General features: G+C 38.5%; 1 protein-coding gene across 1 annotated transcript in view; it reads right to left on the bottom strand.

Moving 5' to 3' along the window:
* Nucleotides 1–676: 676 nt before the first annotated feature.
* The window catches only part of PSD2 (pleckstrin and Sec7 domain containing 2), a 69,607-nt gene continuing 49,321 nt past the window's right edge, over nucleotides 677–20,962 (bottom strand). Inside the window, exons 9-14 of the mRNA XM_025169837.2 lie at nucleotides 16,021–16,211; nucleotides 14,580–14,650; nucleotides 7,148–7,305; nucleotides 3,999–4,143; nucleotides 3,389–3,532; nucleotides 677–2,197 (exon numbers count right to left, since the gene is read on the bottom strand). Coding sequence (XP_025025605.2) covers nucleotides 1,970–2,197; nucleotides 3,389–3,532; nucleotides 3,999–4,143; nucleotides 7,148–7,305; nucleotides 14,580–14,650; nucleotides 16,021–16,211 — 937 coding nt within the window. The 3' untranslated portion in view covers nucleotides 677–1,969. The remainder of the gene's footprint in view (nucleotides 2,198–3,388; nucleotides 3,533–3,998; nucleotides 4,144–7,147; nucleotides 7,306–14,579; nucleotides 14,651–16,020; nucleotides 16,212–20,962) is intronic.

Raw genomic sequence — 20,962 nt, 5'->3', positions numbered from 1 at the left:
CCACTTCCAATCCTAAGACCCCTTTCATTTTTTAAAGTCTTGGGGGAGCAGGAAGGCTTACCAGAGGTATTTGGGTGATGTGCACTGTAGCTTTGAATTGTAAGCAGCTTATTTTGATTAATTCAATAGGGCTCTAACATACACCAAGGGCTTGATCCAGCAAGCCTAGGATGCTGATATCACCAGCACTTACAACTCCAGCATTCCTTTAGACCAGCCACAGAGTTAAAGATGGCTACCAACGATCTGGGCTATTAAATGATCTTGGGAATGAGAACACAAGCACCACAGGATCATACCTCCACACTTCACCCCTCTTCCACACTTTTCAAGAAACTGCAGAGTCCAGATGGCTTCTGAGTGACAATAGGAATACAATGTCCCTTTCTCATAAGCTACCACAGATATCTATCATTATTCTAAATGGCTATTCAGAAGAATGGGATTGAGACCAGAGGACAAGTCTGGAGACTGTTTTAATACCTCCCTCCCAAACACGTACATCAAAAAAACCAGAAAATTGCCAGCCTGCCTCTTCTAGTGGTGTCACTACATCTATTACTGGTTGAATATTACCACTCTCCGTTTTAGTAAAGCCCCCAAAAGGATCACTACATAAGGATATATACTCTACTGCATAGTTAAAAATCATCAAAATACCAAATGGAGCTTTAGATGGATTTTCTTTATTAACAGTTTTAGTATTTATTTGTACATAATTCTTAGTGCATTCTTTCAAATAAAACTATCAAACTATACAAAAACAATGATTAAAAATTTAGTGACAAAGAGGGTGGTAGCTTTCAGTGGTACGAAACATGGAAACTCAATCATTTATAAATTCTCCAAAGCTGTGAGAATCCAAAGAAATCTCTTTATTATCTTTATTTTAAAAAGCTGCAAAAATATAAACTGTAAATTACTGTAATTAGCAGCTACAAGATCCTTTAAAACTGGAACTTGACTGACTGTGAAAAATGCCTAGAAAAAAAGATGATGATGAATCAATCCATAAATAAAGTGCTGGAGGCCTTAAAAACCACTTCTATCACAGCAAGAAAAGGAACAGAAGCACAACATCCCATTATGCAAGTATATTTATGCTTACAGCAAAATGGAATATGTACAACTATCTGTGATTGCAACTCAGTCTTCCACGGTCATCACACATATAGGCTAGCTTGCAGATGCTTGGATGGCCAGGAAGAAGCAGAAGGAACAGGAACAAGAGAAGAGCTGTGAATTGGCTATTTACAGAGGCTGAGAGCGTAGCAACAGCAGCTTTTACTGCAGCAAAGTCAGATGGATTTTTGTTAGAAATAGAGAGGAAAAAAGTTAAATAAGCTATTATCTTTTTAAAACATTACTTAGTCTTGCTAAGAGTTCCCTGTATATTAAAGGTATTTTATTCCTGCTATTGTTTTGGCCTATGTTAGATTGCAAGTTTATATATCTGAAACCAACTATACCTGTATTTGGCAGTAGGTAGGTATAGTAACACCGTTATTACAATTCATGTGGAAATGTGATTCAACAGATACCCTGTCCAGTCCAGAACCTCTTATCAGCAATGAATAAAAATCTGCCCACTGTTTCTATAGTTTTCTTTATAAGTCTATTGCAAGGGCTGTGGAACTATTGTTCTACTCATCGTTTTAAAAACAAAGCAATGAATCCAGTTGGATCCCCAAGTTGTCGTGGTTTCACTCATGTTGTTCACTGGAAAATGCAGGTATTCACAAAGACAAGCAGTGGGCAAAAGAACTGTCCAGCCCTTGTATGGGGAACTTGCCCTTTTATTGCATACTCATTTAGGAAAACCAACATGGGCAGTCTAATTCCAAAAACATAAGCACCAGGAGAGAATTAGTATAAACTAAAGCATCTTTGAATTCTTTCTACTGGAGTAACTACATATCTGAGAAATTATTGTGCTCACAGGTTGCAGACAAGGAGAACCACCTATCTCTTATTGACTCCCTGCATATGAAGTGTTTGGTTCTAGAGTGTCTTTTTCTGCCTTACTGTTTTCAGCAGGCAGCTGTCCTTGGGTTATGGAAGGACTGGAACAAGTCTTCCTCAAAGAAATATCCTGGGTCTCCATTGCAAAGAGGTTGGCTTCAATTCTTTCCAGGTCATCTGTCCCGGCTTTTATCTTTGCACACAAGAGGTTGATGTACGTCTCATATCGGGTTTTCTGTGGAGGGCAATGAAACAGAACAAAACTCTGAAAGAGTCAGAAAGAATCCTAGCAATAGATAGGAGCATGTACTGAAGATTTCTCTTTGCGGGTATGAGAGGAAAGGAGAAAATCTAGCACCCTCTCACAAAAAGTAAATACATTTGCTGTAAAAGTGAGCAGTTAGAACATTGGGGATCTTTGAAAGCTGCCTTAGAATCCCAGAGCTGGAAAGAGTCAGTTGCATACCTGACTCCAACCTGTTTAGTGCAGGAATCCAAATGAAAGCAACCCTCACAGATGATCACTTGAAAATATCTAGTAAATAGATGCTCATCAGCTCTGGATAATTGATTCCACTCTCAAACTGGCCTTGCTGTTAAAATGTTTTTTTCTAATATTAATCTGCCTTCCTACAATTTAAATCAATTACTGTATTCCATCTTCTGTTCTCTGGAGCAATATAGAACAGACCTTTCTTCTTCTATGTGACATCTTTCAGGTAACTGAAGAATGCAATCATATTGCCACTCAGTTTTGTTCTGGAAATGTCTATCAGGTCTTACTGGACCTTACAAAAACCAATTTCTTCAAGCAAACTACCTGAAGTAGTTTTCTGGATGCTAGTCATGGACTCAGGCAAGTACGGAGCAAGATTCTCATTTTGAGAAGAAAAGGGAACAAAGGCAGCCATTTTCAGGCTGGGAAGATCCAATGTTATGACAAAAATACGTATTTGACAGAAGAGATATTGTGGATAATCCAATATGTTTTGTATTTGGAAATATCAAATGAATCTGTATATTAATAGAATTAATTTTATTTCATGAACTATGGAGTTTCCTATATATCCACTGCTCGTAACAGAATAGTATAGTATGTTCATCATAGTTATCTGGCCCTAAACTCTTTAGGAGATGTGCAATAAAAAACAACAAGCTGGTAGAGATCATGCAAATCACTGATGTATTTATGTCTTTTATACATTGAGAATTATGTCTCTCTCCTCTAGAGAAGATACAGTGCATCCTGAAAGGACATAAATTCCTTTCTACAATTAGGTAACACCTTTTGTTTGGTTATAGGATGGAAGTAGATTGTGATGCTCAGTTGTCAGATGCTTTCGTGCATATCCCAAAACTCATCAGGTTTATTAGTTCTTCTATTGACAGCTGACATTTGCCAGCTAGGAGGTAGTAGAAGACTCACCTCAAAGATTAAGTAATGCTCCTTCAAACGATATTCTTCAGCCTCTTTTGAATTCAGGCATTTCACTACAGGATGTAGTTTATGTTCAGTTAATTCATCTGCAATTTGCCTCATTTTATTCTCATGGGACTGTAGTTGTTCTTCCTGGTAGGAGAGAGGAAGATGTTAACGCATCACCTCTGTAAAATAAAAACAATTTCATTTCAACAAATTTAACTGCCTGGCTGATTTCAAAAGATGATCTTGCAAAATGTGTTATTCCCTTTGCTGCTTTTAAATTATATTATGTTATACTGCAATTTTAGTTATCTTGGGCAGGTGATGAGTATTTTAAACAAAAAGGTAGCGTAAGTTACAGAAGATCTGGAACAGAAACCTCTCCCGGGCCTGGCAGCGTTTGAGCTACCTGCCTGCTGCCTGCAGATCAATCAAGGCATGTGAAGAGGGAGCAGAGGTAACTTGCCTTCTTTAATCTGAGTTTGGGGCTTTCTGCGATTTAAGATGGCTGTGATGCTCTTGAAAAAAAATGGCCACGGCAATTGCTGAGGCCTGCGTGGCACCATGTTTCATTCAGTACTTGCCTTCTTACATGCACACATTTCAATTTTACCTGACAGAGTTTAGTTGATGAAGATGGCAAAAGAGGCCGGCAGAACTTCTTCATGGAGCAAATAGCAGCTGGAAATGCAGGGGCAGAAAAAATGGCAGCTACCAAGTTTATTCTCAGGATCCATGACAGCATTTCTCCTTTGCTTCTATGGAAGGAAAACAGGCAGAGCTGAAGGCCAAACGGCCAGAAATGCAGTCTCCCGGAGAGAAGGACACCTACTGTGCTGCTAGCATGAAATAAAACAGTTGAAAAGGGGAGCTGATTATTGGAATTGAACTGACCTATTATATCAGATGGAATACCTTTCTCTTTCACATCACTAATTAATCCTTCTACTTTGTGCTCTTCTTAAAAGATAGAGGCTCTCTCAAGTTGAGTTCTAAAGGCCAACTATATGAAGTTTTCTTGGCAATGGGGCAGAAATGTGGGATGTTGTTTTTCAACTTGCTCCTCAAGACTACATCCCTGGTCTACCTTGGTGGCCTCCTATTGAAATTCCTAAGCCTTGACAGGGTTGGCCATGTGCTGCTACCTGCTGCCATCTGTTGTTACAGATTATAAAAATGGCCACAGGCCATACTCCTTTCTGTGCCACTTCAAGTTTTTCTTCCTGATATCTATATGGGAACCAATTTTTTGGAATCTTGAAAATGTTAGTTCCTTTTCATGAGGCCTCATTGAATGTTACCCTCTTGTTTGATACACCACACGGTTCACAGAATAACATCAACATGAATGAGCTTAAACTTAATCAACTATTGCAACAAAAGAAAATACATGAATCCCAGGAACAACAAAGGGCTGAGATATGAGTGGAGATCTGGGTGGGGCAGATCACTGAGAATGCCATTGAAACCATGTGGAAAAAAAGGGTTTTAATGGAATCAGAATAAGCAAACATTAACTCTGGGAAATCTTGAAACAAGTGGGAAATTACTTGTTATATATTTCTTTTCTTAGACATGAAGTCTTTTTTTAAACAACTGCATATATACAATCATAGGTACTATAAAAAAGTCAGGCTGCCAGAGAAATCTGGAGTAGAGATGAGCTGGTATAGTCTATGCTGTTTGATTCACTACTTCTGGGGACAGATTTCTAATTCATCAAATTTCTGTTCCTATTATTTAATTATACATCCATTGGAAAATAAGCTAAATTAGATTCAGGAAAGGAAAAGGTTTTTCCTTACTTTATCAACTATTCAGTGTGGATGAGGTTTTCTTTCTTCCCCCTCCCCCCACCTCTGGAACCCTTTTAACTTATTCCCAGAAGCTTTCTGGAATGGTCATATGACTATGTAACTCAACATGATTTTATAGTCAATCCCAAAAGGACTGGAACAGTTTTTAAAGTTTGTTTTGCAAATCGTTTTAGTGGGAGAAAGCAATTTCAAAATTTCACTCTTTCTTTCCATCTCTTCTCTCCTTTTTCTCTTTTTAAAATTAAACAAAACAATAAAAACACAGTTATGAAGAAAAAAGAATCAATCAATCAATTTTATTTCAGTCATAGACCAGCATAGAAGAAAAAAGAAAAGAACACACACACATATTAAACCTTCTATTTTAAAAATGGTCAGTACATTTTCCCTACTCCTGCCATTCTATTGCATAAAACAAAAGATGGACCCTTTAGGCTAATGAGTTTTGGTAAGCACAAACCTTTTAGTCACCTTTAGGAATGAGCCAAATTTGTAAGGATTGGGTGAAATTCAGTCGAAATGTAACAATTTATAAATTGTACATCCTGGGCTCCAAGCAGAAAACATTCTGGTTGGTTTCCAAATTTGGGAAGAGGAAAGAGACATTTACTTATAGTTTTGGATATTCAGACTTCTGTTAAATATTCAAGGTATTATTGAATATCTTGAATATTAATGAATATTAATATAAAAATCAACTGGAACATTTTTAGAGAATTTGCAGCTTACTGGGCAGCCTCTACTCCCACTTTCTAAAAGTCTGCCATAATTTCCTCGAATTCTGTTTAGAAGGGGTGGAAGAGAAAATGTACCTATACCTAAAAGAAAAAAAAGGCAATTGTAAATCCAGCATGACAGATGGTTGAATATATGTTGGGATGGGACATTGGTCACAAAACCAGCAGCTGAACCACTAGTGCTGTTGGGACATTAAGAGTTAGTAGTGTCCCCTTCTCTTGATGAAACAATCTTTTTCCATGCACTCTTCCACACATACACACTCATATTTTCTGTACATTCATACATGTACATACATACATATCAAATGAAGTCTCATCGATTTCAGGATGCAAGCAACAGTGTTTAGCATTTCAGCCACAAGGTTTTAATTCTTGTCTTTATTTTTAATTGCATTAAACTAGTTGACTTTTTAAAAAGAAAAACTACCTACATAAACAAAATAATCAACATAACATTGCACCAGAAGTTACAAAAAAGAGAAAAAGAGGAAGAAAGCACTTAGACCTACAGAGAAGAATATTACCTCCATTTTTAGCATGTCTTCATTATAGGGAAGGAGTAAGCTACCATTTCTTTGTGCTTTATAGATATAAATATATTGGTCTGGGCATGGAACTTGACTGTTACGTTGAGATATATATTCTTTTCTTTTTTTTTAATTTTGAAGAAGGCAGAGTATCTTACACTGGATTCCCAATAAGTCTACAATCCAGGAAATTTATGGAGTAGATCTGCCTCCTCATTATATGTAGCAACTGGTCTTTGACCATATATAAATGTTTTTTACTTTATACTTACAGGGTAGTCCTGCATCGCTTCTACTGTAGAACTGTGTGCTGTGCCTTCAGATAATGGCTTCTGATGCTACTTATATAGTAATGTCATGTTTTTCACTTATTAAACAGTCAAGTTTTTCATTTATTAAACAGTAAGATGCTGATGATAATGTTAATTGTCATGTCACTCAAATGTAGAAGCAAATTAATGATTTTCATGATTGTTCAGTCTTTCATTAACCTAAGAGCCAAAACAGATGTGTTAAGCTTCTGCCGGGCTGAACATTCCCTATTTTACCTTTAAATCCCCCTAGTCTCTCGGGTGGCCTCATCAAATCCCTGAGGCCCTTGGAAGGTGTAAATGCAACACCTCAAATCTGTTACCCCAAGTTCTAATAATCCCACATAAGCTTTCCTCTGGTACTTACGGTGCTTGGAAGAGGAACACTCTCCAGTCTGCTGTCTTCAATTTCAGCACGTTGGATTTTTTGCTATAATCCGAGGCTTTTGTGGCTAAGGCGTGGTGAATGCGAATAGCATTCTTTAGATCTACTTCGGAAAGATCTTTATCAGGTTTATATTCATCCTGTGAGAAAAAAGAAAGATAACGATAACAACAGCTCATCCATAACCATTTGGATATGGCTCTTCGTGTTTGCTGCCAGATATTTCTCCAGATTTTCCTTTAAAAAGCCTGAGCCTCCAATCCAATGAAAAACATAAAAAGAAATAGTAAATAGAAGAATCAGATGATACTCACTAAACGCAATGTCTAAAGGCCGAAGAAATGTCTTGGACCCATGAAAGAAATGAATTCAGTTGTGAGTACTCTGCCATCAACTACTGAACCATGTTTTTTGGATTTCTATCAAACATGATGCTTGCCAGTTCTTTAACATCTTTATTGTTGTATTAATACGTTTTTATGAATTTTATCTTTGTGGCCCTGGGACTATCGTTGACAAAAGTGCTATATACAATTAAAACAAAAAATAAGCAGATAAAATAAATGTAGGTTGCAGAGTATAATGTTGCATTTTTTTAGCGTATGTGATATGCGATAAAGAAATAGTAAGAGACGCATGTGGTTATAAAGAAGTTGTTGCTGGGGTAAAAGAGAGGGAGCCATGTACTGATGAGTTAATCAGTGCAGTGATGAATGATTTGGCCAATGAATGAGCAGTGTTTGCAACATCTCTACTGTTCATGTTAACCAAGGGCTAAAAGCAAATTGTGTACAGAAGACAAACACTTTGTTGTACCCCAACAAAACTTTATTATTGCAACACAGTGAAAACTGTCCCTCAGTTCTACACAATGACATACACTGGAATTAGGTTGTATGATGCTACTGTACTGTTTGATGCTCCCTTTTGCCATGATCTGAAAGCCTATGTAATCTTTGCTGTTAGGCTACTTTTCCGCTGTAGTGTTCCAGGAGATTCCAGCCTGGACTTTGCCCCAAACGTCAGTGATCCAGGAGGCCCTGTCCCATAATGAATTTGATGATTCAGGGGGCTGTTTATCTTCTGTGGTGATTGTACCCTCTGTGATTTTTTCTGCCCTAAAGATCTGGATACCTGAAGATATTTAACTAGTATTCCCCCTATAATCCTAAGGCATTGCATTTCTACTAATGTCTTCAGATTCAATAGTTGCTTCATATAACTGCTGAATTTATGTGAGTAGTATTTCATCATGCAATCCCTGTTCTTCTTGATATTTCTGTTCCTCATTGACAAATCCTTAGAAATATGGACACTATCAGGCACTTCTTGGCTGATGGACATATGCCACATATCTCAAATGATGAAAACCTTCCCTTCTTGATATGCCTGGTGAAGATATGTAATTCTTATCTGTGTATTAACAGTATGTTGAACAGTTAGCTACCATTCATACTTTCTAAAACCTTAAACAGGAATCACTGAATCTTTCAAACATACATGATCACAAACAGTTCCATTATGTAGTTTTTCATCAGGTGTAACAGCTCCTTCAGATTAAACTTAAACTGAGCCTTCTTATCTGTGCACTGAATGATAGAAATGTTACTACCCAAAAATGACCAAACAACAACAACAACACACAAACAATTAAAACCTCTATCAGATGAATAATGACCTTAATGCCTATAAGGGACTTCCCCTGCGATATAGATTTAGAACTAGAAAGAAAGTAAAGTATACATAACATGCAAATAGGAAATATAAATCTGATTTATAATAGTTTCTTCTTAAAGGCCAAGCAGAATATTCCATCCTTACTCATTAATTTATCTATAACAAAGTCATGTAAAGATAGGTTCATTTCAAGGCTGATTCTGATCCAAAACTCTGAGATGCATTTTCTACCATCTTGTGGACAGTATGTGCACTGAACTATTGTCTGCAGTACTGCCCCAATGTGCCGTTCTCCATGTTCCTTGCTCTTACTGCTACATTATTTCCCAGCATTCTTTCTGCTTGCCAGTTCTGCTTGGAAGTGAGTGATATCAACTACTTGGAATATTTCACTATCATATCAGTGGGAATACCACCATCTCCTTGCTCCATATCTCCTGCCACTTACTGTGGAAGAATCAGTTACTAAATTTTAATCAGCAAGTTACATGCATGGAAGCGCAGAGGCAGTAGATGGGAAAATAAATGGTAGCAAAAATTAAAGGTGGGGTAGCAACGTTTGTCACTTTTCATAGAATAGAAGTAGATTAGTTCAAAATACCTTACTCAAGCTAAATAAATGCAAGCACCTACTGCTGGTTGAATGCAGAAGGCTTTCAGGTTATATACTCTGATTATATAATGAAAATCTCTCCTGGGGAAAGCTTTAAAATAGGTTTCTTTCCTGAGTAATTTGCACAGTGACAACTGTCTCCAGGACGAATTACCTTCAAATACACTGTTCAGTTAATATCTTTTGTTTAAAATTTTTCCACATCTACAGTATATTCTTCACTTTTTATTACTTCATGGTATTGCAGATTATTTCATGCATATCGTTTTACTGTTTGTCTGTGCGCCACTTCGGGCTGTTTCAAAAAGAAGAGTGATACATACAACGCAAATAAAATAATAGGAGGCGTGTATGGCTCCTGGCCCCAGTTCTCAAAAACATCCTCTAAACCCTATTTGGAAGAAGATTATGGACAGGCATCTTACGTGGCTATCTTTACTAACAGTTAGGAGCTCCTAGAAAATTGCAGTTGACCTGAATTCTAGAATTTTATGACTTCATACATACAATTCTCTAGCTGTTAGCAAAATAAATATGACATCCAGCAACCTCCTATTCATTAAGGTCAAGAGGTTTAGTTGAAAGTAGGGCGTGATACTATTCCAGGATTCCTAATACAGAACCTCTAGATACCAAAGTACCTGATCTGTTGACCTCTTTTAATATAAAAACTTTGGAAAATATCATGTTACAAAGCAAAGCACCACCCTAAAGCATAACCTGTACTTCCAAAAATATTTGTGCTCCATATAAACCCAGAAGTAACCTCAGAGAATAAAGGGGTGAGTGGCTACAACCCCATATTTCACTTAAAAGTGTGCTTACTTGCCCGAAGGCAAAACAATGCAAAGTAAAGGCGAGAGAGAGCCTGAAAGGCAAAATGGGCAACTCCCTCACTAGTTTTGTCTTGTGGCATGTCTGCAAATCCAGAAAGTACCATGTGGGGGCGGGGGGGGGGGAGAGAGAGAGAGAGAGAGAGAGAGAGAGAGACTTCTTTTTATCTTTTTTTTTTTAAGCAAAACATTCCCTAGTGCAATGCTTCAGAAAAGGCTCTGAATCTCAGTTATTGTGCTTGTACTTCCTTGATATCTTTTTGCTTTCTTTCTTTTACTCATCACAATTTAATTATTATTTTTACGTAGCTTTATACTAAGAAAAGAGAGAAGAGGTGGAGAGAAAGGAGTGGCAGCAAGACATCAGAGAGTCTTTTCATGACAGGTGGAGAAGCATCAGAGGTAATTTGTTCACTCTTAAATCACGCTTCAGTGAACAAAATGCCCCATGTCATCCTTTTATATCCTCATTCAGAGAGAATACATTTAATTCACAGGGACTCTTTTACTTTATCAGATCTTTTTTAGTGCTCTTGCCTACAGCAAAGGTTGAGATAGGCCGATCTGCTTGATCTTCAGCTGTTAACTATAACACTGTATACACTGAAATGGCACTTTCTGAATGCCAACTTTTGACTATATTTATGTTGATTCATTGACTTAGTGAATCAACATGCTAAGTTTATTTTTCATATGTACTTGTGCCATGCAAAAGTACAATCCAAAGCATTTTACCTTGCCTGCATAGATAACAGGTCAGTTTTCATCCAATAGATCTTGAAAAAGAAAATGATGCCAGAATCAAGCCAAGTGAGAGTTACTGAGCAAAAAACTGCTCCAGATTAGACAATATACCCATCGATGATACAACCAATATACATCCTCCATGTGTATATTTTAAAATAATTTCTATTTACTGTATTTCTATTGTGCCCAATGCTCTTGTGTTGCACATTTTAAAAAATATCTTATGTGATAGAATTTTCTCATTTCAGAGTGGCATGAAATACTTTAAGTAAACTAAACTTCATCTTTGTTTTGGCTTGTATACAGCATCCTAAAGAGGAGAGAGGTTGCAGGAAGATTACAGTTTGTCAGTATCTGTTTAAAGTAGGTGGGATAAAAACTGTCTGCACTAGATAAAAATCTGGCTGCACTAGAGGGAATATAATTATGCAAGTGTCAAGAGCAGCTATTAAATAGTGTGTAAGCCAACTTTCCCCAACCTGCTTTCCACCAGATGCATTGAACTATAACTGCCTTAATTTTTAGGTGCCAAGGTATTACTGACATTAATCCCCCAAAACTGACCCTACTGTGAACTAAATGGATATTCTTTTGCAGGAACCCTCAAATTAGAGACATATATGTAATTTTAAAACATGCACATAAATAAAAATACACTCTGCTTTCCACTGAGAGGGAGTTTCTTTAATATCATTTGAAGAACAGGTTTGGAAGGATCTTCAGAATATCAACAACATATTTATTTCCATGGAGAAAGTATTCAAGAGATACAAGATTATCAATCCAGCAACTCCTCCTCACGGCTTTAGAAGATGAACTTAAGGGTCATTTGGATATTTGAAATAGCCTACTCCCAAATCACTTAGAAATGTAACAATGAAAATCAGAACCTAACCTTGGGCCCAGAAACAAATAGGCAGCCAATGTACCTGGGTGCTGGGAAGTATAATGTAATCTGAACTTTCATCCTCTACAAGCATTCTAACAGCTGCATACTATACTAATTCAATTTCTCATATAAACTTTAAACACATTCTCATATTTAGTGCATTATAATAATGTCGCTTAAATGTAACCAAATCATCTGTTACTGTCCTGTTCTGTGGTTAGCTGAATTTTTCAGGAAATGTCAGTGTGATGTCGGTTCTAAAAGTCCACTCAAACATTTTATCAGGAACAAGAAGAAAAGCCAAGGGAGAGCAGCTAGAAATAGGATCTTGGATAGCTCCAACTAAATCCTGCTAACTGAAGTTCTGCCCTATTAGGACAATCTAAGAAAGCAATACTTTTAAAGCCAACGGAACCTTTATGTAGGCAGCCAGCTCAGTAATACACACATATGCGTACACACACACACATACAAACACACAGACAGTTTTTATCCCACCTACTTTAAACAAATTCTGGGAGGCTCACATAAAATAAAATCTAGGACAGTAAAATAAATTTTAAAAACTCCCAAACCATTAATATAATCCTCTGGTAAAAATATAAAATAACTTAAGGAAGTTAAAAGGTGATCTTGCCCATTTATTACCGAGATTCCAAAGGCTTATTGGAAAAAAAACAATATGAGTATCACAGTGCTGAAGGAGCTCTCATAACTAAGCAGGCTGCTATTTTTCTACCAACTGCAGTTTTCAGTTAATCTTCAAAGACAGTGATAAATAGAGCGTAATGCGGTAATCCAGTCCTGAAGTAGTGACAGCTTCCTACCCTCCTTCTTCACCATATTTCATCAATCTCTACTGGGTGGCGATAGGCTTCCTCTTCTCCAATGATTATTCACCCTAGCCAGCCATGGTAATCAGGAAGTCTTCTAGCAACCAAAGCAGTGATGGTGGCAGTGATATTTTCAGCCCCCATGACCTCTAATTGCCTCCCCTCCCACTTTTCCCATGGCACCAGCAATTGTCCTTCTTCTCCTATGGGGCTCTTCCTCAGCAGTTATGCTGATGTAGACACAAACTCTTCTACCCTCCAAAGAACTCAACATCAAGTATCTCACTCATACATTTCTCCCGAAGCTGAGATGTTCAATGATTCCTAGAAGTGTCTTTTCTTTCTTCCTTCTCTACTTTCCTTAACTTTCTTCCTCCTCCCCACTTTGCATGCCACATTCATCACAACTCTTGTTCCTTTCTTTCCACATGTCAGCATTTCCCTCCTCTACCTTCCCCACTTTCTTCTTTTCCTGTTCAATATTCTCCATTCTTCTGCATACTTCATGTCCTTTTCCCACTACATTCCATGTTCTTTACTTCTCCAAGTTCTTCACATACTGTACCATTCTTCACATTCCTTGCTCCTTGTTCTTCCTTCCTTTCTTCATTACCTCACATGTCCATCTCCCAGTTTCCCAGATAATCCATCCAGGTCCCCTGGTCTGTTGACCGAGACCAGACCAAGTTAAAACCTTCTCATTATTCTCTCCCCTCCACATCAATCTCAAGTGTGGGGGGAGGGGATTCAACAATTGATGGGGGTATTCCTGAACATTTAGAAAGCTCCAAGATGGCTCAGCCATCAGGGTTCCACATACATATGGAGATGATCACCCTTTCTCTGAGAAACCAGCCTGAGCTTCATCCTTGTCAGAATGTTCAGTTATGAGCCTCTATTTCCTCCAGATAGAACAGAAGCTACTACAATATTGGAGCCATGATGGTATTACATGATTTTGGACTTTGCTTGTGAATGGCAAAGTAGAGGCTGTATGATAATATTCAATACCACAGGACCTAAATTTGATTTTTTTCCCCTGCCTCCCACTGAATTCTCAGGAATTCAAATAAGGTAGGATTATTTTAGTTAACTTCTGTGTGCAAAAATCATGATCCTTTAAATAAGTCTTTACATAACACATACACACATACATGCACACACACACTGCTCCTATGACAAGCAGTTTGGTGGCATGTGGCTAGGGGGAAAAATAGGGAGAAATTGATTGCCCCTCTACTAAAGATGCAGGAACAGCATCAATGGCATTTTGAACATTTGGAAAGAGCATAACCCTTATTGTTCATGAAAGTCAGATACATAATAGAGCCACAGATGGCCTTTTCTTTAGGTGGAGGTAACCAATTATCAGAGGTACCAGATGCTGGGGGACAGCACTGGCAGCACCCCAGAAATTGCTCCTAAGCCCCATAGCCATGCTAATCTTTTTGGAATATCATTCATTAGCTTGTAACCTCAACTATGATGGACAAGCCTGTCCCATTGGTATTGTTGCACCAATGATCAATGACCAGCCCATTTCGCTTCTGAATTAGGAACGTGTATGTATATGTATGAGTACCTTCTCTTTTTTTTTTGGTTTTTGAAACAAAATGTTTTTGCTGGTTCCAGGCAAAATATTCTGCTGCCTATAAAGCAAACTTGTGAGTTTCCAGAGCCAGGGCTTAAGACTAGATTTTGCAGGTTTCTTCCTATGCTGCATTTTTTTCTAATATTTGTCCATTGTGCATTTTAGCTTTAAGTAGAAACCCTTGCCTTGGGGAAATATTCTGTGGGAAAAAGTGTTTATCACCATCCTTACCTTTTGCAAATACAATATGGTTCCTTTAAGCACAGCATAAAATTTCTTCCATCCTCTTCGTCCTCTTGGAGCTGAAAAAGATAGATAAATATTTCCCATGACTATATGATTACCATGTGAAATCACAAAAAAAGCCCACAGAAGGCCATTTCATTTGCAATCCGTAAAAACTAATGATTAAGACAAGAGATACTAATAGAGCGAACCAGCTATCAATATTATATGCAAACTTTTGTTTTATAATTTAATAGATATGAACAGATACTTTTAAAATAAACAGGAAAAAATATGAAGAAAGGATCAGTATTGAATTATCAAGCAAAAAAACTGAAGGAGAAGTCATTCTTGGACCATGCCAAAAACAGAAACATGAGAAACAGCAGTGCAGAGTCAATGATGGGAATAAAGGGAAAAATCATGGATTAAGCTAGACAACACCCACTCTTAAAGCATTCAAAAGACAACACACAAAAAAATAGTAAATAGCCTCTGAACTCTAAGCTGTTTCTGCCTAGATTGTTGATGCTGTAAAATCAAAATTAGGTCCATTTCCCTGCCTTCCCTTTAATTCTCATGAAATTGAGTTAACTGGGATTGTTTTAATCTGAAATTAATATCTATATTTCAAGAAATTTATGATTTTATGGCATGGCTGCAGTTATTTTCTATGTAAAAATGAGCTCAGACTTTCTGCAATGAAAAATGGTGTGGAAAGTGCTTCCCAAGGGTTTCCTCTCATATTTCTTCAGTAGAATCCAGGAAACACATGTCTGGTGGTGATCATGCTCTAAGATGCTGTTTGCTTTAATCATAGTATGTTACAGTTAAAACATGAATTAGCCATAAACCATGGGTTTCCACTACACAATAAGCCAAAATGAAACAAAACCCATTAGTACAATGTATGAGCCTAATCATTGGCTTATCAAAGCAACCTTTGAACTGCAATTTGGGAATATGAAACAGTTTTAAAACAATGATAATCAAAGGTTATTTATACATTGGTGCTACATAGTCAGTGGGAGTTGTAAGCTAGCAACTATGGTAACTATTTCATTGGTTGTGGTTGGCTTAGCTTTGACTTAGAATCTTTGATAAACCTAATTATTACTGTTTATTAAAAACATGATTAAAAGATGGATTTAATGTGTTAATGTGATATATGAACCCAGGGTTTTAAAATCCTTTTGGTCTGAACTTAACAGAAAGGAAATGTAACTGAACCTGAAAGTTCCCAGAGTAATATGAAATGAGTAGATGGGGAAGATGTTTTCATATGTCCAAAACAGTGAAATAATTAATAACTGCAACAAAATTAATTAATGGGAATTATTTATTCTATCTTTATTTGCACGGATAGTCATGAAAGTGTCATAGAATCATGCTGTTATTTCACCAGAAAAATTTTGTCCTGATCTCCTCCCCACAAAATAATACTTACTTCTCTTCCCATCCATGTCAGCGTGGGTTTTCCGAGTGAGGATTCCATGCTTGTAGGTAACAGCATTCTGGGCCTGGGGAGCATCTAGGAAAGGATTACTGCCATCAACTATCCTTGTGATTTTCTTTGCACTGGCACCAAACTTATCATCCACCAATTCTGATAATGACTTCCTGAGTTCATCTTCATCACTTTGATGCAAGACAAAATGAATAAAAGAATTATACTGAAACATAGGAATTGTTCTGAGAAAATGTCATACAGCATTTAGAAAAGCAAAATAGTCATCAATAATTTCATTGTGGCTGTTGCTCTAAAATTATTAATATGGAAGTTTTCCAGCCTACAGCCTTAGAAAGTAGCCCTTATGGAAATGAATGGAATGGAGGTGATTATCTCATTTTGTTTGCATACTGGCTGAGTTCTGAAGCTCTGAATTAGAGGAAACTATGGCTGGGCAACGAAATCCACCCTCTTTTCCAAATGAGGATGAGAGTCATAATTGGAAATAGGCTTCTGCCATGCCTAGCAGTAATTTTTCAAGGTGAAACCTCACAGACAATATCCTGTGCAAATGGATAAAGATGAGAAATGTTCTTAAGATTCAGCTGAATCCTAAACCAAATTGGAATAAGTTAGGTTATTTTTATGGCTCTCCAAATGAAGCAAGATCCCCTCCAAAGTGACCTGATCTGAATATGGATCATCCTGAAGCTTCATGATCTCTTCAGTCAAGTACAGAAAGACAAATAGTGTGTCAGCAATTATATTTATTCATTTCCATATAGGGGTTAGTATTCCACATAATCTACTTTCTAATTATGGGAATGTGAAATGGAGTCAAAGGGAGATGACACCCTGTTTCCATGGTGCAGTCATCTCCCTGGAGTTGCATCTAGGATATATAGCTCAGGACTCAGAGTGCTGGATGCAAAAGGTGGCCCTGCCCTCTGAAAAGAGTGCAACAATTTTTGAAATACTACTTTTTGGATGCTTTCTAATGTATTAAAATGACTTGATGGGGTTGAGAGGGAGGGAAACTCTGCCAGCAAAGCAGAGCGGCCCTGCAATCTGCAAAACACTAGATTGGGGCCAACTGATGGTTGTCTACCATCAGCCACCCCAATCTAGTGTTTTGCAGATGGATATGGAGAGCACATGGGAGAGAATCCTTTAACCATTTGGCTACTCAGTTTCTTCTTGCTCACCTTCAGAAGTAGCAAGAAGAGGTTTGTGGTTATTTCTCTCCTAAATGGCTAGAAGATGATAAACTATTTTATGGAAAAGATCCAAGCTATTCACAGTAATGATGGACATCATTATTCCTGTCTCATCCCTTCCCTTGTACTCCTTGACTTCTTTCCCTGAAATCTGCCATTGATGTTCCTCACTATAGGTCCCAGTATATAGTGGGTCAGTATAGATTTCATATCTCCTATATCCTAACTCAAAACAGTACACTTACTGGAAATCTTTAAAAATATCACTATTTTGAAAAGCATTGTTTGAAAATGTCTGCACAGTTTCTATTACATTTGGTAACACTTCATTCCTTGAGGGTAGTTAGCTTTCCTGGAAATGTTGTCCTTTTCTAGTGAGAAGCAAAAGAAAATGAAAAAGATACAAGCCCTGCATGAACAGATGCAAATCACCTGTATCCACTTTTATGAAATGTGTCATACATCTGCTTATCATGGTCCACCTTTCCTCCGAATACCACCTCATTCTGACAGAAGGAAAGGGGGAGGGGGAAAGGGTTGTGCTCAAACTCAGAGCAGAATAATATCTTTTAAGAAGTGTATAACTCTTCCAAGGTAGGACAGGCATTACTAGCTCACCGTGGTTCATATTTGTACCCCTCCACAGAGCACTGATAAGTAGTTGTCTCCAATAGGTAGTTCAGAAGCTCAATATGCTGGAAAGGGCAAGGTATCATGCCACGTAAAAGGGGATGAAAAACGTTAAAATAGAACCTTTTAACACTTATTCATGCAGTAACTCCATGTGGAGGGGTGAGAGAAGGACATTGGCTACAGCGGCTGACAGAGCTGTCCTCAAATCAGTCTCTCTTTCTCTCTCTCATCACTGTCACTGCCACCACCTTAGTGTAGCCAATACTTTGTCAATGATTCAGTCTTTAATAATGCTTTTTATTCCAAAGAACCAAACTACAGATTTTTTTTGTTCAATGCTTTAGACTCATTCCCATATTCACTGGATCTATCCTTGTTTTATCCTTCTTTATCTAACTTTCTAATCCTATGCTTCTTGTAATCTTTCCTTCCTCCCATTCTTTCACAGTATATTTATTTATGGGTTGTTAGATTCATATCCTACCATTCCTTCAGGAGGTCAAGGTATTTGTAGCACACCCTCCTCTCATTATTCCCCATAACAACCCAGTGGGGCCAAGAGAGAGTGACTGGCCCAAGCCCCCCAGTGAGCATCTGTGGCTGAGGATGGACTAGAGCCTGGGTCTCAGCAGCACTAGTGCACCCTGGCTTTTAATCTTTTATTTTGCTTTTAAAGACAGTAATTTGATAGTTTACTTCATCCCCTTTCCTCATACAATAAGTTCTATTCTTTTACAGTATAAAATAAACAATATTGTGAGGTGTGCACTGGTTTTCCTTTTGTCCTTTGTAAGCAGTGTTCTTCTCACATTCCACATTAGTCCAAATGTGAGTGGGCTGGAAAAGCTGGTGGTAATGGTCCCTAAGCAGAGAGGAGGGTGGATTTTGTTCTCCAGCAAGTGTATGCAAGTATACATTTTGTTAGGTAATGTCACCCCCATCCCTTTGGCATTATTCCTTCAGTTATTTCTTGCACTTTTCTCTACTATCACTCACAGTAGGTGGTGCTGATATCCTGGGCAGGAAGCAGAAGCAGAGGCACTGGGAAAAATCAGGTCTTACCCTTTTCCTACAGATTACACACTTCTTCCTTTAGATTCACAGGCCAGTCTTTGGCACTGATACCAGCTGTACTACATCCAGAAGACTACAGTACAGTATTCCAAGAAATGTGAGGAAGGGACTGGTAGAACTGCCATAGCTCCAAGTCCACGAGTAGCTCTAGAACAGTGCAGCCTAACAGCTCTTCCAACTAGGGCAAGGGAGGAGGAACTGACGGATATGAAAGATACACAGAAAGTTTTGCTGAGCCACAGTGCTTCACCCATGAGAAGGATTAAATAGAAAGGAAGAGGCAGCAGAGTAATGACTGCCCAGTGCTCCCACCAAAGTCTCCTTCACTCCAGTATAGCTGACAGCATTCTGGGGAAGCATAATAGAGCACTTGGAACAAACGATCCAGCATAGGACATAGATCTTGTATGGTCCTAGACTTAAAGGCAGGTAGAGAAGGTGGCAAAAACCCAGGACAAAAAGGCAGGTGCTTATTCTTTGAAAGGCAGAGGGCTTCATTGCCATCAGCTCCTCCAAAGTACACACATCTAATCCTGAGGTTAGCATGTGGAGCATGACTTTGGGGGTGATGATATCAGGCAAAGCAGTGATCCAGGAGTTCCCTACCAAGATGATGCTTATATTTCTGTGATACGTTGCTGGAAGGTTGGTAGAAAATCATTCCTGTGACCTTTCAGAGTTTGCCTCAACTTGGGGACTGTTTCTTGATAACATCTGACCAGTGTCCCCAGCATGAACATGTTTTGTCTAGCAGGCAACATTGTTAAGCCCCATCACAGTTCTCTAGATTCTGTTTTAGTGATGCAGTTGACTTCCTTAAAAATTAAGCATTCAGTTATCAGTTTGTCCACCTTCTTATGGTGACCACCAGCCAAAAGTGAGCCTTGTGCTCCTATTCACGCCACCTCCCCTTTTCCTTCCTTTGGCTTCCCTTTCTGATTTGCTTTCTGTCCACTGCTTGCCCATGCCCATCAGGCAGCTGCTGTCTTTCTGCCTGCCTGTGCCCTGCCAATCTTCTTTGGTGGCTGCTGAGTTGTCTCTGTGCCCAATGCCTGCTTTTGCTCAGTCTGTCTTTGCCACCTGCCTGCCTGCTGGCTGCCTCTCTGCTCCATCCCCCAGTGTCAGACTGCCTCTTCTTCGCTCTCTGTTCATTGAGCTGGCTGAGGTAGCAGTGTGGTCTGAGAGAACACATTTCATTAGCTTCGCTTGGCAAGAAGGCTATTCAGCAGCTGGGTTTTGGTCTCCTCAGTAGAGAAGAGGTGGAAAAAAACCTTGAATATTGCAGCTGAGACTGTCCGTTTCTCTGGAAAACTGGAGTGGGATGAATTCTGTGATGGATGATTGACCTTCAAAATCTCTGTTTCTTTGTATAATTTATCTGGGGCTTCTGAGCAATAACCACTGATTGAGCAATATCTTAGGAGTGATGAAGGCAAGGAATGGGATGGATCTAGTTCAAATTGCACTCACAAAGAGTTACAGAGAGCTCTGAGGATACTGCAGAAGCCTCAGCAAGTGGTTACTACAGTCAAAAGACAAAGAAGAAAAATGGGTCTGAGATTCCTGCAATGCACGTTGCTAGACACAGTAAGCTTGCCAGCTTGGGGGGCACTGTGGGGCCACTTGGGGGGCCACTGAAAGGGGTGTCTGGGAGTGTGTGTAGATGTGTCTTGTGTAACGTATCACATCTACCTTTTCCAATGATTTGCTTAATCCACCTCTTTTGAGAGGCTTGTAGGTTTGCACTCTCATGCAATGTAAATGACTTGCAATCTCTTGGAGTGAGCCTTTTTATGCAGTTTTCCTCTGGAGAAATGCTGGGAAATTGGCTTGGCTGCTTAGAAAAGGGGCTTGAGTTCTGGCCTAGTTCTGAAACATTACATCTGACCTTGAAACCTGATTGAGTTGTCACTGCATACTCTCTCCTAGGAGGCATTTAAATTTCTATGTGCCAGTCAACTCTCTTCCTGCGATATTCAACAAAAAGCAAACTATCTCCAAAGCATTCCCAAATA

This window comes from Python bivittatus, unplaced genomic scaffold, assembly GCF_059951505.1.
Source record: "Python bivittatus isolate LINGU-HERP-01145 unplaced genomic scaffold, Pbiv_v1 ctg000960_np1212, whole genome shotgun sequence".
NCBI lineage: Eukaryota > Metazoa > Chordata > Lepidosauria > Squamata > Pythonidae > Python > Python bivittatus.
This window is presented reverse-complemented; position numbering and strand designations above follow the sequence as displayed.